The 22,756-nt window shown below is 38.1% G+C and overlaps 1 protein-coding gene across 4 annotated transcripts in view; it reads right to left on the bottom strand.

Annotated features, from left to right (window-relative positions):
* The window catches only part of MYO16 (myosin XVI), a 695,568-nt gene that overhangs the window by 476,502 nt on the left and 196,310 nt on the right, over positions 1 to 22,756 (bottom strand). For all 4 annotated transcript variants that reach the window (XM_074387449.1, XM_074387448.1, XM_074387447.1 and 1 more), the window contains one exon: positions 12,929 to 12,999. In XM_074387449.1, the coding sequence (XP_074243550.1) occupies positions 12,929 to 12,999 (71 nt within the window). The remainder of the gene's footprint in view (positions 1 to 12,928; positions 13,000 to 22,756) is intronic.

The following is a 22,756-nucleotide window of genomic DNA, read 5'->3' on the forward strand; positions in this document are numbered from 1 at the left end:
ATTTCACAGCATGTCATATTGTAAAAGGTAACAGCTGAAATTAAGAGTCTCCTAATATGAATTTTAACGATTTTATAATGTTGCATTTTATATAGGTTCCATAATTCACTAAATCAAAACAGCCAGAAACTTAACTTTATTACTCTTTATAGTTCAAACTCAGGTCAATATTGTACATGTAAATCAGCTGGCATCATGGGTGTACAACCTATGCAACGGTGCTTAAATGAGTCTTGTACTTTGATGATCTGCCTTTACCATCATAAATTTTTAATAATTTTTGAAAAGTCCCACATATTTATTTGCATTGGCCTCTTCAAATCATCCAGTCCTTTTATTAGTATTTTTCATATTTACATTTATAAGTTACATTAATGCCAAATGTATATTAGTAAAATTAGTTTTAAAAATTATTAATAAATAGGCCAGCAAGATTTCTAGTTTAGAGATACATACTTCTTATGTGATTTGGATGCATAGAACAGATTTCCCTCCCCAAAAGAATGCCAATCAATACTTCCACTGGAAGCACTGTCATACAAATGTATCCACCAATTCACTGGATATTATCATTAGAAAGAAATCATTGGAAATTTTCTGCTTCCCTGTAACAGGGACCAGATTTACCTTCTTGCTCGAATCAACTACAAAACAAAATCAAAATATACGACCTCTGAATGATGGATAGCAAACAAGATAAATCCTACTACCATTCCAGCCTCCTACCTGGAAAGAGTTCCCAAACTACAGCACAGAAAGAAGAACCCGGCTTGACCAGGGCTGGCTCTTGAAATCTCTTGAGAGACCAAGGTGGTTAAATTTCACAGAGCAGAGTAGCAGAGAGGACAAAGATGCATGGTGAAAAAACTTTAAAGTTCTAAAGAATGCCTCCCTCGAGTGCTCAGCTGAATAATGATCTGTGCATGCACTCTAGGAAACTGCCCAAGGTCAGGGAAAAAAACTGCCTGAAAAGAAAGAGAACTCAGGGCTCATGAATTGCAAGAAACAGTGCTTGTTCCTGCCAACCAGACTGAAAACCGCATAACCTACAGGGCAGTGGGTAGAGTACTAGATGTGTTTTGCTTCAGTGGAGAGGAAATATGAGTCCTAAACTAAATGCTGCTCTCTTCTCAACTAAAAAATTTCAAATTCACGTCCTAGAAAGATGAAAGTGTTTCCAAATAACTTAGTAGCCCCCAAAGAGTTCAAGATTATTTACAAAACCATTGAATACCCAACAAGACGAAATTTACTGTGCCTAGAATCCAACAAGAAAAAAATGCCAAGTATACCAATAAAAGCAGGAAAATAGGGTCCACGATGAACAGAAAAAAATGATAATGGAAACAAACCAGGAAGCGATACACCTGTCACAATGCACACATCTGGGTGATAAAACTGTATTTATAACTATATTCTCTATGTTCAAAAAGTGAGGGGACCTATTGAAGATGTTAATGACATACATGGAAGATATTAAAAAGACTCAAATTTAACTTTCAGAGATGAGACCTTCAGTGGCTGAGATGGCATCAACAGCAGACAAGATATTTCAGAAGAAAACATTAGTGAACTTCAAAACGGTAATGTAAATTAAACAAAACAGGACAAGGAAATAAAAATGATTTTTTAAAAATGGCAAAGCATCAGTGATCTGGGGGATATCTTTTTAAAAGATTATATCAGAAAGAAGAGCATCAAGAATTGTGACCATGTGAGTTACATATAATCATTTAGTATATTTAAAATATAATTATCTAAAAATCAGAGTATGAGGTTTATAATATATACAGATTAAAATATATTATAGCAATAAAACAAAGACTGGAAGGGGGAAATGAAAATATAATATTGTAAGTAATGTTTTTATGCTACATGTGAATAGGTAGGATGCTATTTGAAACAACAGAGTGTTAAGTCAAAGGTGTATCCAAAAAAATACTAAAGCAACCACCAAAATAACATGTACAGTGCATAATACCACAAAAGAGATTAAATTGAATCACCAAAAATACTCAAACCTAAAGAAGGCAGAAAAAGAGGTAAGAGAAACAAATGGGACAAGTACTAAAAGAAAGTAAGATGGTAGATTTCAACTTACACATATGCCACCATATAAATAAGTGTAAATATTCTAAACAATACAATTAAAAGGCAGCGAGTATTAAACTTTGTAGATAACAAAGCAAGACCTAATAGTTGTCTCCAAGAAACCCTGAACACTTTCTACTGAAACCAAGAAGATCAGTTCACTTTTACCACTTCTCTTCAACATTCCACTGGTAGTTCTAGTCATGGCAAAAAGGAATGAATAATCAACCATATTCATCTAGACTGAAAAGAAAAAATTAAACTGCCATTATTCACAAATGACATGATCATCTATGTAGAAAATACAATGGAATATAGAAACTTACTAGAATCAATAATTAAAAAGTTGAAAGATACAAGATCACTACACAAAAACCAAAGGTATTCCTACATGCTAGCAGCAGATTTTGGAAAATATTTTTTAAATTAAGATAGCATTAAGAATATTGAAATGCTTAGGGATAAATCTGACAAAATATCTATAAGATCTGCACACCAAAATCAACAAAACATTAGTGAGATTTAGTTTTTTTAAACCTAAATAAATGGAAATTTACTGTGTGTTCTTGAGTCAGAAGATGCAATATTGTTGAGACCATTCTTTCCCAAATTGATCTGTAGATTCAATCCAAATGTGTCATAATTCCAAAAGATTTTTTTTGTAGATATTGAAAAGCAGAATCTAAAATTCACAAGTTAATGTCAAGGACCTAAAATTGCCCAAAAAGCTTTAGGGTGGACTAAAGCTACCTAATTTCAAGACTTATTAGGAACTTACAGTAATCAAAGCAGTGTGGTGTTGGCATAAAATCAAATGAATTAATGAAACACAGTAGAGAATTTAGAAATAGATCAATTCATGTACGGACAATTAATTTTTAAGAAAGTAGCAAGGGCAATTCAGTGAAAAAAGAATGTTTTTTCAGTCATTATACTGAAACAACTGGATACACATATGTATAAAAATCCCTTTGACCTACATTTTGCTCATATACAAATTTTACTTATAATGTAAAATTGTAAAAAATGTAAAACCAAAAATTATAAAAGTTCTAAAAACAACATAACAGAAAACCTCAGTGATGATACTAAAAATGCAGTCTATCAGGGGAAATATTAGTTAAGTTGAATTTAATTAAAATAAAAATCCTCTACTCTTCAGGAGATAATTATCAGAGAATAAAAAGGTAAGTCATAACCTAAGAGAAAATATTCCCAAAACACCTATCTGTTAAAAGACATTTATCAAGAATATACAAAGACCTCTCAAAATTCAGTATTAAAAAAGAAACAAACAAAAAACAGCTTCAAAGATGAGGTAAAATATTTTATTTCTCACTTCACCAAACAAATGGGTGTTCAAATTATGGTTCACAATCATGATACCCTAACTGAATACTCATGCCATCCCCCATTATCAGATCATCTCAAGAGTATACAACAACCACAATGAAAAAGCATGGTGTGAGGTCCCTGCAGAGTATGGAGGAACCTATTGGCAGACATCGTTATTAGGATGCAAGGAAGCAATTGGCACAATGACAAATGTGAATTCTTACAGAATAATTTTGGTTTTGAACTAAGACCTTCGTGTATCTGATGTTCCCAGTGATGTGTGGCAATAACACTCAAACCCTGACAGTATGAAGCTCCCCTGGAGCTTCATACTTGGGTGCAAGGACACAGAAGGTGAATGGCCACAGTATGAAAGTTCAATACATTGATGTTAGAATGTGAGGCCCGGATCCAGCTCATTTTAGGAAATTCATATGCAAGTATTTTTTTTCTACTCACTTTAGCTTTGTGATAGCTCAGTGTATAATCAATAAAGATGTGACCTCCTCCTTCTGTACCTGTCAAGATATTCTCGACTTGCACCTCAGGAATCTACATTTATATTCAGATACCTGAGGTTTGGATTTTCACTGTCTTTCAACAAACAGAGTTAATTAGATCCAATGTTGAAAGTGATGTCAGTCCCTCTCGAGTGATATAATTTTGGGAATCACGTTTCAGAGGATTATGAATAATAATTTGACAGCAATAAATACCTTCTAGTCAGTCTTGTCTGAAAAGATTATGATGGTGGAACATTCCTGTTACAATGTTCTTATAATACTCTTACGTAGTAAATCTATTTCCCTAGAAAGAATTTTCTTCAAACCAGGAAATCTTCCTCCTTCAGGTTGTTCTTCCTTACTTCGGCCACTTTCTGGTGAAATTTACGGCATCAAGAAAGTGAACTCATGTTCTATCATGCTAGCAGGACTCCGACACCACCGGGCCTTCTGCCTGCAGCCCAGAGCTGGGTCCCCAAGCACCTGCTGTCACCTTCATTAACCTCTCAAAATGCCAGAAGAGCAAGCTATGGTGGGACCCAGTAGAAAATGAAAAACTGCATTTCTAGTTTTAAAATTACAAACGATTTCAAGATAGTGATATCAGAGGGTGAAGCCAAGCACAGTGCCTCTCTAAACAGAAGGCCCTGTGTGACTCTGGGGGAACCTGCCTGTGATGCCTGCCCTGAATGATCAAGCTCCTTAATCAACTAAGCTCCTGGGTTCCTGCATGCCCACAGACTGCTCCCCTCCACAGAATGATGGGTATCCAGCCCAATTTCCACTTCTGGAAATGTCCAAAGAACCTAAAAGGAAGTCAGTCTGCCTGAAAACACTATCTCTCCTGCAGCATTGCCCACTGTAGGTAAACTTATTCTTCCACAGGACCCTGAAACAGCTTGGATATTTTCTGAGCTCACTGTTGATTCTTCTAGAATCACTGCATGCATACACTGATGTGCTTCTTTCTAAGGTTTACACTGTCCTTATGTACTACCTCTTCTCCCAACCTGGTCACTCCTCTGTCATGGAAGACTTGAGGACCATCATGACAGCCTTCTCTCCACTTAGAGCACCATCAACAGAGGAAACATTAACAACATCACTTCCTCCACCTAAGAACCCCAAAATGTCATTCCTCTGGACTCCACCAATCTTTATCCATCCCTGTGGTTTGTCATTTAGCAAGATTGGCTTCACTCGGAAGTATTATGTTCTGGTATCCCAATCCATGACTAAAATATCTGCCTCCTAAGACAAACTGAGAGAGCAAGGTGATGAAGAGTTCCTTCCTCACAGGCTGCCCAAGCCTTTGACTGTATGATTAGAATGTGTCCACAGATACTTTCAACACTGCAGCAGCAGCTTACGGCTTCTCTTGCAATGCACTCTTTCACTCATTTTTAATTGTCTCTAAACAAAGGTAATATGTCTTAATATACAAACTCAGCACAATGCACATTACTGATTCATCTGAAAGCACTGAAAATCATAGGAACCAAATCACAAAGGGAACTTTGAATTTAAAATGTGTTGTCTTTTTTTTTTTTTCTTTTTTTTTTTTTTTTTTTTTTTTTTTTTTTTTTTTTTTTTTTTTTTTTTTTTTTTTTTTTTTTTTTTTTTGAGACGGAGTTTTGCTCTTGTTACCCAGGCTGGAGTGCAATGGCGCGATCTCGGCTCACCGCAACCTCCGCCTCCTGGGTTCAGGCAATTCTCCTGCCCCAGCCTCCTGAGTAGCTGGGATTACAGGCATGCACCACCATGCCCAGCTGATTTTTTGTATTTTTAGTAGAGACGGGGTTTCACCATGTTGACCAGGATGGTCTTGATCTCTCGACCTTGTGATCCACCCGCCTCGGCCTCCCAAAGTGCTGGGATTACAGGCTTGAGCCACCGCGCCCGGCCTCTTTTTTTTTTTTTTTTTTTTCTTTTCTGTCTTGGAGTTAGGGGTATTTTCTAGATTCTGGTCCTTCTGACTGGCTAATGAACATGTCATGAATGACCCAGATATCTATCACTCAGTAAATCAGAAAATCATTACAAATATTTATAAATCACACATCAAGTCTGAAGGTTCAAGCCAAACTCTGTGGTTCATACATAAAGGTTATCTTTCACCAATTTTTAAAATGAGGGTTGGATCTATTTTAACACGAGTTTTCACAAGTCTGCGTGTTTTACGGTGTAGACTTCCCCTTCTCTTCTCTATAGTGGTTACAGAGCAGTCATGGCAGAAGAGACTAGAGAAAGAATTACTAGGAAGGCATCCAGTTTGATCCTGGGCTGTCTTAGCAAAAGTCATGTGCCAGGCACAGTTCTACTAGTAAATTAAAAAAAAAAAAAATCTCTGAAATTTTAGGTAGCTATGGGGAAAGAAACAGCGAAGTGATGTGTATAATTTGAATGAGATACTGTCCATGTTTTGTCCTATGTTTGAGTTCTCAGTAGTTCAAATAACATTTCTATAACGAAAGTCAGAAACAGTGACAGAGAGGAAAAGTGGGGGAGAAAAGAGAGCAATTTATACAAAATACATTTAAATGTGTTGTGATTTCTCAAAATCGAACATCACTCTGGAACTTCCACACGCTGGTTTGTATTCAACAGCAATGCTACAGGACAGCCCTTCCAGCCTGTGCTTGGATCTGTGCAAACTCACATCTACTTCACGACCATATCACACTGAAGGATCCTATTTATTGTAGTGTCACCTTGAACATACTTATTTTTGGTTTTCATGATCTTCTCTCTGGCAAATATTATACTCCAGGTTATCCAGCCATAGATAAACTACCCAGAATGCTGCAAGCTGAATTATATTTATTATTTCTATTGCATTCCAGAGAGCCACACCTTCCAGCCAATTGAACCAGACTAAGCAAGAAACAGCCTGAGCAAGATATTGAGGAGGACCGAAAGCAGCCATTTGTGGAAATTTAAGCAGTTTGGTACTAGAGGGTAACATAAATTATTAGGGTTGCTTAAAGAAGAACTTTCTTGGTAGGTGAGTTTCTGGCTGATAAGTAAGGAAACCTTTCTCGCTACAAAATTCTAGTTTCTATAGGAAAGATGTTACTAGTGGCTTTGAAGGCGGATGTCTGCAAGTTTTCTTAAGGGAGCTACAATTCTATACGAAGTTTGTGAAAAATGCCTTCTTACCTGCCTTCACCCTGTCAGGAAAGAGTTCTGATTCTTAATAACTTGGGGTTGTTGTCACAAAGATATAAAAACAAAATACAAAATCTAGCTGGTAACTTCACTGGGCCCTTTCCCATCACAGATCATGTGATGTGGAGTGAATCAGGCCTGTGTGGTATATTCTTAAAAAATGGAAAACTCATCCACTGGGTTTCTGGTGGCATTTGAAGCATCATCACAATGCACTCGTCTGCTGCTCTTTTGCCCCTAAGTCATGCCTGCAGGGAGTCATGATAAAAATACACCCACAGGCAGGTCAAGGTTATGATTCTCATCTGAGGTTCAGCTGGATATTTCACTAATGATCTAAAATTTTGAACCAGGACTTTTCAATTATGGATGCTATGGTTCTCAAAGACCCAAAAGACACTGAGTTTGAAAAAAGCCACATCCAGCCAGGATTTTGAATCTTGAATGGCACCCCTGGGGATATGCAAAGAGTCTCTTGTTCACAGTCCTTGGCCCCTCCACTGCCTGTTTGCCAGCACCAGGCAGCACCCTGCACGGCTCACACTCTGACATCAGAATCGCCAAACTCGCCTGGCTGTGCCCTCTCTCTTCCCTGCCCTTTGCCTGCACCCTGCTTCCTGCTGCTGCATCCTCCATGGGGCCTCCATTCCACGTCCTCCAAGGAACATGCAGAAACAGCCTCTGTGAGGTCCTTGGAGGATGTGGAATGGGGGTCCAGGTGCAATACCACCCCTCATGCAGAGGGGATATTGTCTTCTGCTGTGATCCATGTTCTTGCTAGAGTCTGCTCTTGTAGCTCTTCCTCTTTTTCTTCCAGGAAACCGAAAAAAAAAAAAAAAAAAAAAAAAAAAGGGGTGGGGGGTGCTGGGCATTCAATGGCCAAAGTCCAGGTGGGCGGGCAAGGTCACTGATGGGCAACTTCCACACACCAACTATTTTTGTTCTTTAACACCTAGACATTCAAAAAAAAATAAGGTATTTCTCTAGGCATTTTCTCTAGAATCCCAATATTCTGCCTCTTTACAAAACAGTCTTTTCTGCTAGATTTTGAAGCTGTGAGGCTGTTGAACAGCCTCGACCACAGTCAATTGCTAATTATCTCTGCTTCTTAGAGCACCGAAGCCTTCAGAGAAACTGATGGTGAAGCACCAAGAGCCACTCAGTCTTGAGTGCCACATTTTCTTGTTAGAGCAGCAAAATTATCGAATTATTCAAAATCAAACATTTGAATAAAAATGGTCTTAACTAGTTTTATCTGTTACTTTTATTATATGAATCATACATTTTATTATTAAAAATGTTCAAGTAATTTGTAAAAGGAAATAGAAAAAAGTTAAAAGACCTTGCCCCCCTTTGCTCAACCTGAGTAACTGTTGAAAATTGCTTATCTGGTCTTCAGGATCCTCTGTTGTCTCTTAAAAGGATTCTCTCTTTCTCATCCGTCTGATTGTGCTATATGCACTATTCTGTGACCTGCTTTTGGTATGTATAATATGTTTTGGACATAGTTTCAAATACGTTATAGCTCAATATTTATAACAGCTACTTCAATTCCACTGTTTAAATTCCTATATCTATGTTACAACTAGAATTCACTTGATCAAAGAAAGAGAGTTCTTATCTCTAATATATTTCACCTGAGCTTGGCTATAGTCTGAGGCTGTCACAGCACAGAATTAAAAGAGACTGAATTTCCTACTCCAGTCAAGAGGGTTCAATTACCATTGGGAGCTCCCTCTCAACTGCTCATTGAATAAAGGTAATAACAAAACCCTAGACATTTTAGCAAAGCCTATGTAACACAGTTTTTTACTTCATAAACAATGTTTTTGCAAAGAGTTAAATCTAAGGTTTCTTCTATACCATCTTTGTGAGACTGATTGATGACTTGGATACAGACATTGTTACTTTTTGTGATTTTTCCCCTTCTGTCAGAGTACCTGACACCTGCTGTATGTTTAACACACATCATTTAATAAATGGTGGGGCAAAGAGATTGATTCAGATGTATTTGTTAAAATTTTATTAAAAAAATAAAACTAAATGTGTTATATGCCCCCAAATATTAAAATATGTTTCTCAAATATCCACCTTTAATAACAATCGAGGTAAACATACACAACTCAGCAATTTCTGCGGCTTATTCTTGATGCTCCACACACATTCTGCCTTTCCCACAAAGTCGCTGATCTTCGATAATTAGAGCTCAGTGCTGACGAAGCATCAGGCTCCATAACGTGGGATGTTCAAAAGGTGACACCAACAGCACAGCTACTCACACCTGGCATTTCAGATGGCTAAATTGCCTTTTTCAGAACCTAAGACATTTTGAAACCCTTTAATTTCATCTCTCCGGCAACCTGCAATTTTTCATTTGTTTTTATTTACTTGGCAACCCCAGGAAAAGGGGACTTCAGCACTGAACACCCCCTCCTTCAGCTGCCACAAGGTCTCCTTGCCTGTCCTCCAGATTCATGCTCCGCTTTGGCTTAGTCTCACAACCTTGGCATAATAACATAAAAATACAGTTTTCTTGCACTGGGTTGAGAGTTAATAAAGAGCTTTCCATCCACCTCATCACTTTAATCTTCTCATTTCTTTTCCCTTCAGATTCTACCGTTTCCGAATCTTTCTACTGTTACCTACACCTAGATTATACTCTTGATACTGTCACCTAGATCTTCACCCAAAGAGACTTCTACATCCTTAGAGCTCACTCATTCATTCATTCATTGACTACGTATTGAGTATTCACTATGCCTCACATCCTAGGAACAGAAAAGTATCCAAGACAGCCACAGTTTTTGATTTAAGTCCAGCAGAGAGAAAAAGCCATATATTCCATTAATTATACCCCATTGTGACAGTATCTACAGAGAAGCAAGGAGTATATGTTATGAGAACTTGGACAAAAGGGTTATTAAGCTAGACCAGGAGAGTGCTGATTTGTTGATTGAGAGTACAGAGACGTATGTGTTCATTAAAAGTTTGATTATATATACATACACACACACACACACACACACACACACACACACACACATATCTGTTAGGGACAAAAATTCTAGCTGATGCCCACAAGCATCCAAGTGGCCCCACTGTTTGCCTCCCTCACTATCATCTGCCTATCCTTCTAGTCTGCTGCAATCAGCAGTTTATTTTTCTGTCTCCCTCAGATGCACACAGTATATGCATTTTGCATCTTTTCACCCCCAACACCTATCACAGTGTCAGATATTAATTAAGTAGTAACAATTAATTAGCTTATCTCCTTAACAGATCTACTGAGCATCTCCAATTGCCAGGCTCTCTCTTTGGCATTCTAATATTTATGAAAATATGACAAGTCCCATCTCTGATGGAGCTAACATTCTAGGAAGTAGAAAATAATCACACGAAGCTACGATAGGTTTGGTGACAAGTGTGCCATAAAAGATGGGAAAGAACAAGATAAAGGGATGGAAGTGGAGTTGCCTGCGAGGCATCAGTGATAAGTTATTATACCCCACAGGGAAGCCAGGGAGGGCTGCTCCTTTAGATCACGTTGAGAAGAGACCCACAGCAAGTCGGCAAGCGAGGCATGACCTCTGGGAGGCATGTGCTTTGTGGAAACCCAGCAATATCACATGGAACAGGAGCAGGGACCCATGCTCAATGAGCAGCAACGTAGCGTCAGCAGAGCAGAGCGCAGAGGGAAAGTGACTGGAGCAGAAGTTGCAATGGCAGCTGGGGCTTGGAGACAGATCGCGCTGTGGCCATAGGCACGACTTCGGCTTTTACTTACGAGAGAAGGAAAGTTGTGGGAGCATTTCAGACACAGAAGTGACACGACCCGGCTGTGAGTGGGAAACAGTATAGTGCAGGCAAAGGTGGAACCTGGGAGAGGAGTGAGAAAGCTGTTTATCCAGAAAAGAGAGACGATGGTTTAAAACTGGCTGGCAGCTGTCGAGGGGAAGAGAGATGGTGATGTTCCGGCTTTATTTCCAAGATCAAGAAAGCACCTGCTGATTTGTTGATTGGGAGTACAGAGACGTATGTGTTCATTAAAAGTTTGATTATATGTACATACATACACACACACAGAGACACACACACACACATATATATATCTGTTAGGGACAAAAATTAAGTTAAAGTCAACAGGTATTCAATTTGGTGGTCTTTATAACTAATTTAAAGATAGGAACTTAATTCTGAAAAATATCAAAATCAACGTAAAATACCAAGCTAACATCTATCTATATATATATATATATATTTATGTGTTTTATATATATATATATACACGTGAAGAAGTGAGTCTCTCCCTGTCCCCTGTGCCTCTTGCTCCCCTTCTCTCTCCTCTTCCTTCTCCTTTCCATCCTCTCTCACACATAAATACACAGAAATAACACTTTCCTAGTAACAGCAACAATGACTTGTACTGATTTGTTCATGGGAGAGGTCTGTCTTCTACTGGGACATGCAAACATGGTGATAACTACACCTCCTGAAAAATAGGCTTATGATATTTGGCATGAAGAGAATATTTATCAACGGAAGGCTCTTAGCAGAACGTCCCTAGTCTAGGATTCCTTGGAATTAAACCTAGGATCCAGGAACTAATGAGACATGGCTCCTTGAACATATCATAGAAGCCATGTAAGGGTCTGAGTGTTGAGAAGTTTCAGAACCAAAATATTCCAGAGCAGGAAGAGGTTACCTGGAAATCTCTCTTTGTATCTATTTCCAATGCTAGAGAGAAATCACCTATATTTTTTGGCAAATTGTCTCCTATCACAAATTGTCTGTTCTTTTCCTGTTCTGCTGACTACATCACACGGTAACTTGCATTCCAGATCTCTGAGCCTTTGGTACAAAGCAGTTTCTCTTTCATACTGTTTTTCTCAACTTTTGCCATGAATTAGAATCACCTGGGAAGTCTTAACAGCTCCCAGTGGTCAAGCTACATCCCAGAAAAAATAGATCAAAATCCTTGTTCAGCTCAGGTTGGGAGTCAGGTGTCAGTATTTTCATACCACCCACGTAATTCCCAGGTGCAATCAAGGTTGAAAATTTATGTGATGCTAAGGAGCTTCTGGAAGTTAAGGGCGTGACCCCCTCTGCTACAGTTTGCTATAATGGGAAGAAATACAGCATTATTTTTTTGTCTTGAGAGACAATCATAAATTAGATTGTTATCTTACATTAATTTCTATATTTTTCAAAATTAAATTCCTATCTTCAAATTAGTTGGAAAGATCACCAAATTGAATACCTGTTGACTTTATTTTTGCCCCTAACAGAACCAGCAAAAATTTCTTGCACATGAACCTAACATGATATTTTGAAATGTAGTTATTTATAATATATTTTTAAATGTAGTTATTTGTTTATTCACTTACCCCCCTGCTTTGTTTCTAAAATACTACAAGGTAGGTTTCATTCACATTTATATGAGCTGGATCATGAGCAAAGTATAGTAAAATTTCATTAGAGGTATAAAGACAACTTGTAGGAAAAAAGAAAGGATGATTGCCTAATATTACATAATTGATACAATGTTATTGGACTTATTTGTTGAATGCTATCCCAAATCCTAAAATGCAATAAAAAATTTTTAAGTGATTTGTTTAGGGCAGAAACGCTAACTTCATTGATTAAAGATTTGTAAATGTCAATGCAGTAATCACTAATAATAATTTCAGCTTATTATCCAAACATATTAATTAGGAACACATCATTTTTCTGATATCATCTGCAAGATGTATATTTTGTTCCTGAGTTTGAACCTGCAATGTATTCTCCCCTGGGTGTCCCCACATGCTGGCACTGATTGTCGCGGTTCTTACCAGATGGAGCAGGGACCCTCCTGAGGAGACGAGGGTGTGGGGGTCTGCCCCCTCCTTCAGGAGACGAAGCACTGAAAACAACAGAGAGGAGAATGGAGTTACAGCGAGTCCTTCTTCCACGGTGCAACAAAATGCGTAGCCTTTCATTAGGATCTAAAATGCTAACAGCTGTGAACACCAACGACGACGGCTTCTGTGCCATCTGACCCTATTTTACTATGATGATTGCTCGTGTTTCTCTTCACCTTCAAACTTATTCCACTGTTGGGTAATGCAATTTCCTATTACAACCATGCAAATGAATGAGAAAGTGAAACAAATTTTTAAAGTTTACTGTTTCAAAGTGTCTGGTGTATGAATCCATTGTAGAACAAAAAAGCAAAAAGGAAGAAATTACTTCACTAGGTTCACATGGGCATTAGGTTCACGTTAGGTCACTGATTTTTTTTTTTTTTTAATTCATAAAGGCCCATTGGCTTAAAGCAATAAAAGTTTACTTTTGCGCATTAACCTTCCACTGGTGCCATTAGCCCTTGGCAATGTTTCTACCATCCTCACAAAGCACTTCAGAACAAAACCACATATACCCAGATTAGTTAAGTTAAATAGATCAAACTGTATACCAATTACTAGAATAAATTCATAGTTGAAAGGTGACCTGTATTTCCATTTGAACAGCAAAGGTGAATTCATTAGCACATGGAATGCCACAGAGTATTAAGAGATTGACTGATTGTATTACATTCTCTGCTACTTAAAATGAAGCGGTAAGACAAGCCCCACAGAAAGGATCTTCAATCCCGCAAGCCCTATAATGGTTTCCACTACAAACAGCAATGTCATACTTTTAATAAAATACCATTAGTGCATTTTCCACACACACAAAATTAAAGCAACAGCTACTCTTTTATTTCATCATAACAAAGAACTGTACGAAATGGCTCAGGTTCAAACTCATACCTCACTGAGGCATACTGTCTTCCCATTAACTTGATCTGTAACGTGAAATGTTTCCTGAAGGTGCCTTCTTTCCTACGGCACTCCAATCTTTTACATGTTCCAACGTCCAGTTTCTGACCATCTTCCCCAAATCTAACAGCATATCACAGAAGGCAATATGGGTCTCAGCAGACATTGTCACTCATGCCAGGTTTCCTCTCCAGGAAGGCTAAGCTCTTTGGACATTGGGTGCAGTCACACTGTGTGCCCTGTCTAATCTTTCCCTACATCAGCGTACACTTGGGGCACATCCAGGAAGAAGTTCCTGAATAGAAGCATGTCCACATCTTTGCATTACCAAGGAATCATAACCTAGAATCTGCTAACATTGAGTAATGTGTTACTAAAGCATTTTCAAAGGTGGCAAACTTGTAGGATCAGCTGTAACCTGACAGCTCATGTTATATTCATTTGCCAACTGGGTTATCTTCTTTCCCTGCTGTTACAAGGAAAGTCGAGGAGGCCACGGCCATTGTTGCTCTTGTTCTTCACTGAATTTCTAAGAATAGTCCTGCTACGTGGTATGGAGATGCTTTTCCTCCCTCCCTTTCTCTGCACCTCTCTCTATATATATCAAATAAATGAAGGCCCTTCTTGCAACCTCATGTACTCTTTACTCTTAATGTTTAAAATCCCTTTCATGATAATACAAAGTTCATTTCATACATTTGCCAATGGTTTCCTCAGATGACAAACAATGCTTTTACTCTAGTATTTATCCTTTTAGGAAATGAAATTATCCATCATGAATTAACTAATATTGATTTTTTTTTTATATTCTGTAAAGAACTGGCATAAGTGTGGTCTCACTACAAAGACAGTGTGAAGTAGATTGTATCATGTTATAATACTAGTGAAATGCAATCAGATTTTTATGCAGAATCCATTATGCAGACACACAGTGAGTTATACATAATAGAAACCAGTGATTCATATTTTGGGGTTTGGAGTTACATAGGTTTCAGTGTGAGACCTATAAAGCTACTAAACTTTACATGTCAGTTTTTTGTCAGTGAAACAATGGACAGTTGTACTCACTTCATGGGGCTCTTGTGAGAATTAAACAAGACAACATATGGAGCATGCTCCAGGCACAAGGATCAATAAATGACTGGAATGAATATGTGCGATAAAACTCCATAGTAATAATATCATAGAATCCACATTTTAAGATTTATTCTGAATTTTCCAAACTTTCTGGTTATTAAATGTTGAATTTAAGTGCAGAATGTAAGTGAGGCAAATTAAGCATTACTAACCTGGAGGATGAGTGTATAATTTATTAAACAGAAGTGGAACAAAGGAGAGCATATACAAGGCAAAGGAGAATGCTGAGCATGGAGAAAGTGAATCTTTACTACCTTTGCTTTCAATACGATCTACTCCATTGTAAGTTCATGCCATTCAATTTTTAATATAGGTGTAACTTAACTGTTTCATAACCAACTCACAAAATTCCTGGAATGTTAACAGTTGGCTGTCAGGAGCTGGCACGGGAGAGCGCCAGGTCACTACAGTGGGCAGTCATGAAACTCGTAAAGAGGCCAGGTGCAGCAGCGGCTCACATCTGTAATCCCAGCACTTTGGGAGGCTGAGGCTGGCAGATCATGAGGTCGGGAGATTGAGACCATCCTGGCCAAAATGGTGAAACCCTGTCTCTACTAAAAATCCAAAAAAAGAAATAGCCAGGCATGGTGGCATGCACCTGTAATCCCATCGTCCCAGCTACTCAGGAGGCTGAGGCAAGAGAATCACTTGAACCCGGGAGGCCAAGGTTGTGGTGAACTGAGATCGCATCACTGCACTCCAGCCTAGGTGACAGAGCAAGACTCTGTCTCAAAAAAAAAAATAAATAAATAAATAAAAAAGAAAAGAAAAAAGAAACTCATAAATAACATTGCCCAGGCATGCCCGGGAATGAGAGCAGGCTACATTCAAGTTCTCCAAAGGTCCGTCTCAACACAGAGAAACAGGTGAGGAAGACAAGCTTCTTTCTCCATCCAGCCAGGCATCATTCTAGTGAGAAAAGGGCAATGTGTATTTTGTTTGTCCTAGATAGGACAGTTTTTTTTTGAGAGGGCTATTTACATGATCAAGATGGAACCATACTAGAACCACAGACTCAATATTGACGGGCTTGCCCATCATTACTATGAGTAAGGACTCACGCAGAAGACAAAATCAACTACTGGCGAAATAGAGAAATAGGTTATTCTTTGCATATACAAATAGTAGTGAGCTAAATTCCATGACTCTGCTAGGGTTTAAAAACTGAAATTGTAAGGGACCTAAATATGAAGACATAAAGAAGAAAATATCATTTGTGTAGTAAGTACTTTATAACAATTTTGAGAAGAAAATTATGGAACTAACACATGTTGAACATCTTTGGTGTAACCCTGTTCTAAGTACCTTACGTGTAAGAATTACTTTAATTCTCTCGACACCTCTCTAACACAAATACTATAATTGTCACTCTTTCTTTTGCTAATAAGGAAGCTGAGGCTCTGCTATGTTGCCTGGTTCCCTGAAGCTGCAGGTACATGATGAATCTAGAACACAAGTGCAGTGACAGGACTCCAGTGATTGTGCCCTCAACCCCAAACAGCAACCGACAATAAAACTTCACAATCACAACCGAGATCAAGATCAATTTTCTTGGCCTCAGAATTACTGAGTGGGAAACTACCCAAATTTCACTTAAAATGCTTTATCCAAAAAGGGAGAGGTTCATAGCAACCTTGTATTAACATGGCTGAAGCTGCCAGTGAAATGAAACGGAGACCACTCAGAGTCTTTCCGTTATGACAAAATCTGCAAGGAAACAGCCTAAGGAAAACAGCCATCTGGGGTCCAAATAGAATAACGAAGCGCAGGCTTCCTTTTATAGTGTTGCCGCTTGGAACAGATTCAGCATGTATTGTATATTTGTGGCTTCATCATCAAGCTGCAGCAGAACACCATTGAGATGCCTGTGTGAGGGGCATGATTTGATATTTAAAAAGAAACATTCATTCTCTAAATCTTCAGCTACTGGGGTGAAAATGGACTAAAATCCATCATAAAATTTGCTAAGTGGCTTTAACAGACTACGCAGCTGATCCCCACCATCACCAGCAATAACCAAACACAATATAGTCCACCTGGTTGTCAGTGTTTATTTTGTGTTTCTGGATACTGGGTTGCACCCATTCATCTGTAAGCTCTTTGGAGATCCCATTAGCTGGTGTGGACATGTGAGTGCACAGCAGTCTACACCTACTCTCACACAATCTCCACCACAGCGGCTCTTGTGTTCACAAAGGTGTTACATTTAACATCAACAGAGGAAAGGAAAATAAAGCAAAGCATACCTGGGTTCTCAATTCTGTTCCAGTTATACGCCCTGCAGAAGATGGTTTTCAGAGAGAGGGAAGGACAATCATATGTGGTAAGAAGTTAGCAACTGGTAAACCTGGTTAGAGGGCATATGGGAGTTCTTGTGTTAACTGTGAAAGTTTTCTGTAAGTTTGATTTTATTTCTAAATAAAGAAGTTACAATGAATAGCAACAAAGTATTAAGCCACTGTCATTTTTTTCCTCCTGAAATGATAATGAAAACATCAATGTGAAGACTTCTAAAAATATATGTAGGAGAATTTCCATACAGTTGATAGTCCTCTAAGAAAGCCTTTGAAAATGTTTTCTCATCTCATTAACATGTCAACCAAGAAGAGAAGCAGAAAGCAGGAGTATAGAAATTATGTTATCAACACCACAGAAACATCTATTTGCACAGCAGTGCTGCTGAAATGCAGATTTCTTTTCCTAAGTAGAGCTCAAACTTTAGGAATAACTTGAGAATTTTATTAAGATGAATTTCCCTAAGTCAAGGCTTCTCAATCTGTTTTTTTATTATCACCCCTTCACCTTCCATGAAACTGTAATAACGCAAACAGGCTGGGATATCTGCTTATGGAGTGTGGCTGGATGGAGGGTCACAAACAATTGCTTTAGCTAAGAGTTTTTGTCCCCCAGAATCCCATTCTTGCACCTTTGAAGCTATTTCTGCCCCCGTTAGAATCAGGCCCTAGTCCCATCTCTTCAATCCTTTGATTCAAGAGCTTTGTTGTGGGATCTAAAATTGTGTATTTAAAACACACACACACACACACACACACACACACACACACACACACTCCAGGAGATTCTGGTGCAGATGGTCCCCTAAAGACATTCTGAGAAAAACTGCTAAGATTTTACAGTCTCAGGAAATTACCTCTAAATGCCTCATTTGGAAGTGACAGAGTTAGTAAGTGGCAAAGATAAGACTTGACGGAAGGTCCTGTCTCATTAATTTGCCACCGAGACGTCAGCCTCTAGTGCCATGTGTCCTACAGGGTCCCTGAGCACACACAGGATTCTCAGTGCATGCATACGCAGCTGGATCCCCCTGGAATCATCAGGGTGATCTCACAGAAGGTGCTCAGGCCGCAGTGGATGGGGAGGCCGCCAGTCAGAGCCTGAGTCTGAGCAATGACCCCTGACCCTCACTATGCTTTAGATCCTGACCCAAACTTCATAAAGATACAAATTCCAGTGTTCTGTCACCAGATTATTAAATCCAGGCAGTCAAGGGTGTGTCCATTGAGCCCTGTGTTCCTTGATGACTGGAATACTGAGAAGCATAGACAGCCGTGAGAATCAGCATCCAAGGACTGTTTAGCTTGTTCCCATCCAGCCTGGCAACAGTAGGTTCATGATAAGAGGGTCTAGCCAGGTTGCTGGAGCTTTGGTGGGCTCTGCCTGAAGTCCTTGTTCAAGTGAGCTGCTCAATCATACCTTAAGTAGTTGCTTCTGTTTTGAATCAGATCCACATGCACTCACAAGACACTCAAGACTGCTACCAGCTACCCTCCTGGACAAGAAGACTCATGAGGGCCAGGCATGAAGTCAAGGCTGCATTAGGTTCCAGCCTTAGCAAGGGAATTATGGGCCAATTAGCTTGAAGCACCCTGAAGTCAAGCTGTGGCTGAGACCCACCGTAGCCCCAGAGACCTAAGTCTTAACTAGTTAAAAGTCATTTCATGTCACTTTGGCCACGGGTTTAAGATTTCTTCCTTCCTACTCAACTTGATCAAAACTGGACCTGACTAAACCCTGAAGATTGTAAGCCAAGTCTAAGGTCTTCATTACCAGGCCGACCCAGATTCTCCGATCCCAATCCAGTGTGCAGTTACTGGATTGAGATCAGAGCAAATGAAACAAATATTTAGTGAGTGTCCTTTACGTATTAATAGTTATCACTGTCCCAAGAGGTGCAGGTGTACAGAGAAGAAATAGAAAACAATCTTGCCTTCATAGAGTGTCTAATCTACTGGGCACTGGTGGAAGAGAAGACAGAGAACAAATGGGATCATAATCATGTATTAGAGCAGGCGTCCCCAAACTATGGCCCGCGGGCCGCATGCAGCCCCCTGAGGTCATTTATCCGGCCCCCCCGCTGCATTTCAGGAACGGGAACCTCTTTCACTGGTGGTCGGTGAGAGGAGCACAGTATGTGGTGGCCCGCCAATGGTCTGAGGGACAATGAACTGGCCCCCTGTGTAAAAAGTTTGGGGACGCCTGTATTAGAGGGATTTGCAGTAGTTCTTGAATCACTGGCTAAATATCTTGAATTTGTTCTGAAAACTGAATTAGCATTTATCCCTTGAAACCATTTCATTCCTTCTCCTCCTCAAGGATCACACTGAGATGTATGTTCAGCATTATCCTCGTGTTCTTTGTATTTCTTAGGGCTTTCCTTTGTTTTCCCCCAATATGTTACCCTGGATATTTTCTGCTGCTCTGCCACAGTGTGAAATCCTTTTCAGCCATCTATAATCAACTATTAAACCCATCAATTCAATTTTAATTTGTCACATTATTTTTTAGTCCTGGACTTCCCATTTGATACTGTCATATAGATTTTAATCACCTGGTAGAAGGTTTTGTCATTACTTCTTGTACATATTGGTTAGAGTTATTAGGAAATCAAATCTGATAACTATCTCATGTGTATCACTTGTGAGTCAGTTTCTACTTGTCTACTGTTTCTCTTGATCTTACATTTTGGCATACCTGTTGTTACTGATATTATTATTTGATTGGTCTTATAGAGTGTGTTAGGCTGTACACCTTCCTGTTCAACTTTTTGAAAGCATTTATGAAAGTTACTATTAATTATTCTTTAATCATTTGAAAGAATTCCTCCATGAAGCCATGTGTGCCTGGGCCTTCCTTTGTGGATTTTATTAATTAAATCTATTCGTTATAAGCCTATCAGGATTTGTGTCTTGCTAGGAAATCTTTTGTTTCATGTGGACTAATTTTTTGGCATATAATTTTTCTAGTGTTACCTTTTAATTCATTTTAAGTTTGATTCTAATGTACAGTACACTCCCCTTTTCTCTGGGAATACAGTCCAAGATTTCCAGTGTATGCCTGAAATTTCATGTAGAACAAAATTTTGTATATACAATGTTTTTTTACCTACACATACGTATTTATGATAAAGTTCAATTCATAAATTAGGCAGAGAAGATTAATAACAATAAAACAATGGAATGATTGTAACAATATACTGAAATAAAAGTTATATGGTCTCTTTCTCTCTTCAAAATATCTTATTATATTATACTCACCCTTACTCTTCTTGTGATGATCTGAGATTATAAAATGCCTATATGATGAGGAGACATAGATGCTGTGATGTTGCTTTAGGCTATAACTGACCTTCTGATGACAGGTCAGAAAATGGTTTGTGACTGTGTTCCAGGTGATACTAGATCACTGAGCCATGATAATGCCAATTGTCAGATGGCAAGAGCAGACAATAGTGATGATTAACATGCAGGTAGTGTGCACAGTATATATTCTGGACAAAGAGTTAATTCATGTTCCAGATGGAAGGGAGTCAGATGGCACAAGATTTCACTATGCTATTCAGAATGCTGTGTAATTTAAACTTTTGGGAATTATCTATTTCTGGAATTTTCTTTTTCTTATTTTTGGAACAGGATTGATCATAGGTACCTAAAACCATGAAAAGTAAAATCATAGGTAAGGAAGCATTATTGTATCGTCTTTCATTCCTGATTTTATTAAGTTTTGTTTTGGTCAGTTTTTTGTTTCTTTTTTTTTTTTTTTTTTTTGGTTATGGTAGTTAAGGTTTTCAATTGTGTTGATCTTTACAAAGAATTAAGTTTTGGTTTTATTGATTTTTCTATTTTCTATATCTCTTTTACTTCTATTCACATCTTTATTATATCATTCCTTTTATTGGCATTGGACATTGTTTACTATTTTTCTCATTTTTGAATATAAAAAGTCAGGTTATTAATTTATTTAAATACAGGCGTTTAATACTATGGACTTTGTGTCATTAGCATCTGTCAATGTAGATTTATCAATTATAAAAAGTGTAACATTCATGTGGGGGAATTAATAACAGGGGAGGCTATGCATGTGTCAGAGCAAGGGATGTATGGAAAATCTCTAAACATTCCTCTTAATTTTGCTGTGAATCTAAAGCTTTTCTTGAAAATAAAATTCTCAAAGAAAGATGAGTGTTTACAGCTATAAAATTCTAAGAACTGCTTTAGTTACACCTTAAATATTTTAGTATGTACTGTTTTCATTTCATTTATCTAAAATTATTTTATAATATCTATTTTGATTTCTTTTTTGATATATTGATTATTCAGGAGTATTTTGGTTAATTTAGTAGTTTGCTAGGGCTACCATAACAAGAGACCTCAGATGGGCAGTTTGAACAATGGAAATTTATTTTCTCACAGTTCTGGAAACTGGAAATCCAAGATCAAGGTGTTGGTAGTTTGATGTCCTCTGAGGCCTCTCTTCTTGGATTGTGGATGGCTGCCTTCTCAGTGTGTCATTACTGTGTCCTCATGTGACTCTCTGATGGCACACACTGTGTTTGTCCAAATTTGTTCTTATTAACACACCAGTTGTATTAGATTTGAGCCCACCCTAATGACCTATTTTTAACTTATTAGCCTTCTTAAGGGACTTGTTCCCAAATACAGTCACATTCTGAGTTACTGGGGCCTAAGGGTTCAATGTACGAATTGGGGGGAGGGGACAGGGCAGGACAAAATTTAGTCCAGGACAGAGCATTTTTAAATATTTGTGAATTTTATAAAATTCCATCTATTAAGTATTTTTATTTTCATTCCATTATGGTCAGAGAACATACTTTGTAATATTTTAATTCTTTTAAAATTTACTGACACTTGTTTTATGGCTTTGCATGTGTTCTGTCCTGGAGAATGCTTCATGCACTCTTCAGAAGAATGCATATTCTGCTGTTGTGGAACAGTGGGTTTGATAAATTTCTGCTGCATATGGTCGTTCAAATCTTTTATTTTCTTGCTGAACTTCTATCTAGTTCCATCCATTACCATGAAAGGTACTGGAATATTCAAATATCTACAAATGCTCTATTTTTCCTTTCAATTGTGTCAGTTTTGCTTCATGTATTTTGAAACCCTGTTGTTAGGCACATATGTATTTATAATTTGTATGTCTTCATGATGGAATAATTCCTTTATCACTGTATAATGTCCTTATTTTTTCCTTAATAGCAATTTTTACATTAAAGTTGAGTTACATGATATTAACATACGTACTCTACCTCTCCATGGGTTACTTTTTGAATGGTATATGATTTCCCATCTTTTCCTTTCAATCGATTTGTGTCTTTGAATCCAATAGATGTCTCTTACAGGCAAAATACAACTGAATGACTTTTTAATCAATTCTACTAATCTCTGCCTTTTGAGTATAAAG

Source organism: Saimiri boliviensis, chromosome 16 (assembly GCF_048565385.1).
Source record: "Saimiri boliviensis isolate mSaiBol1 chromosome 16, mSaiBol1.pri, whole genome shotgun sequence".
NCBI lineage: Eukaryota > Metazoa > Chordata > Mammalia > Primates > Cebidae > Saimiri > Saimiri boliviensis.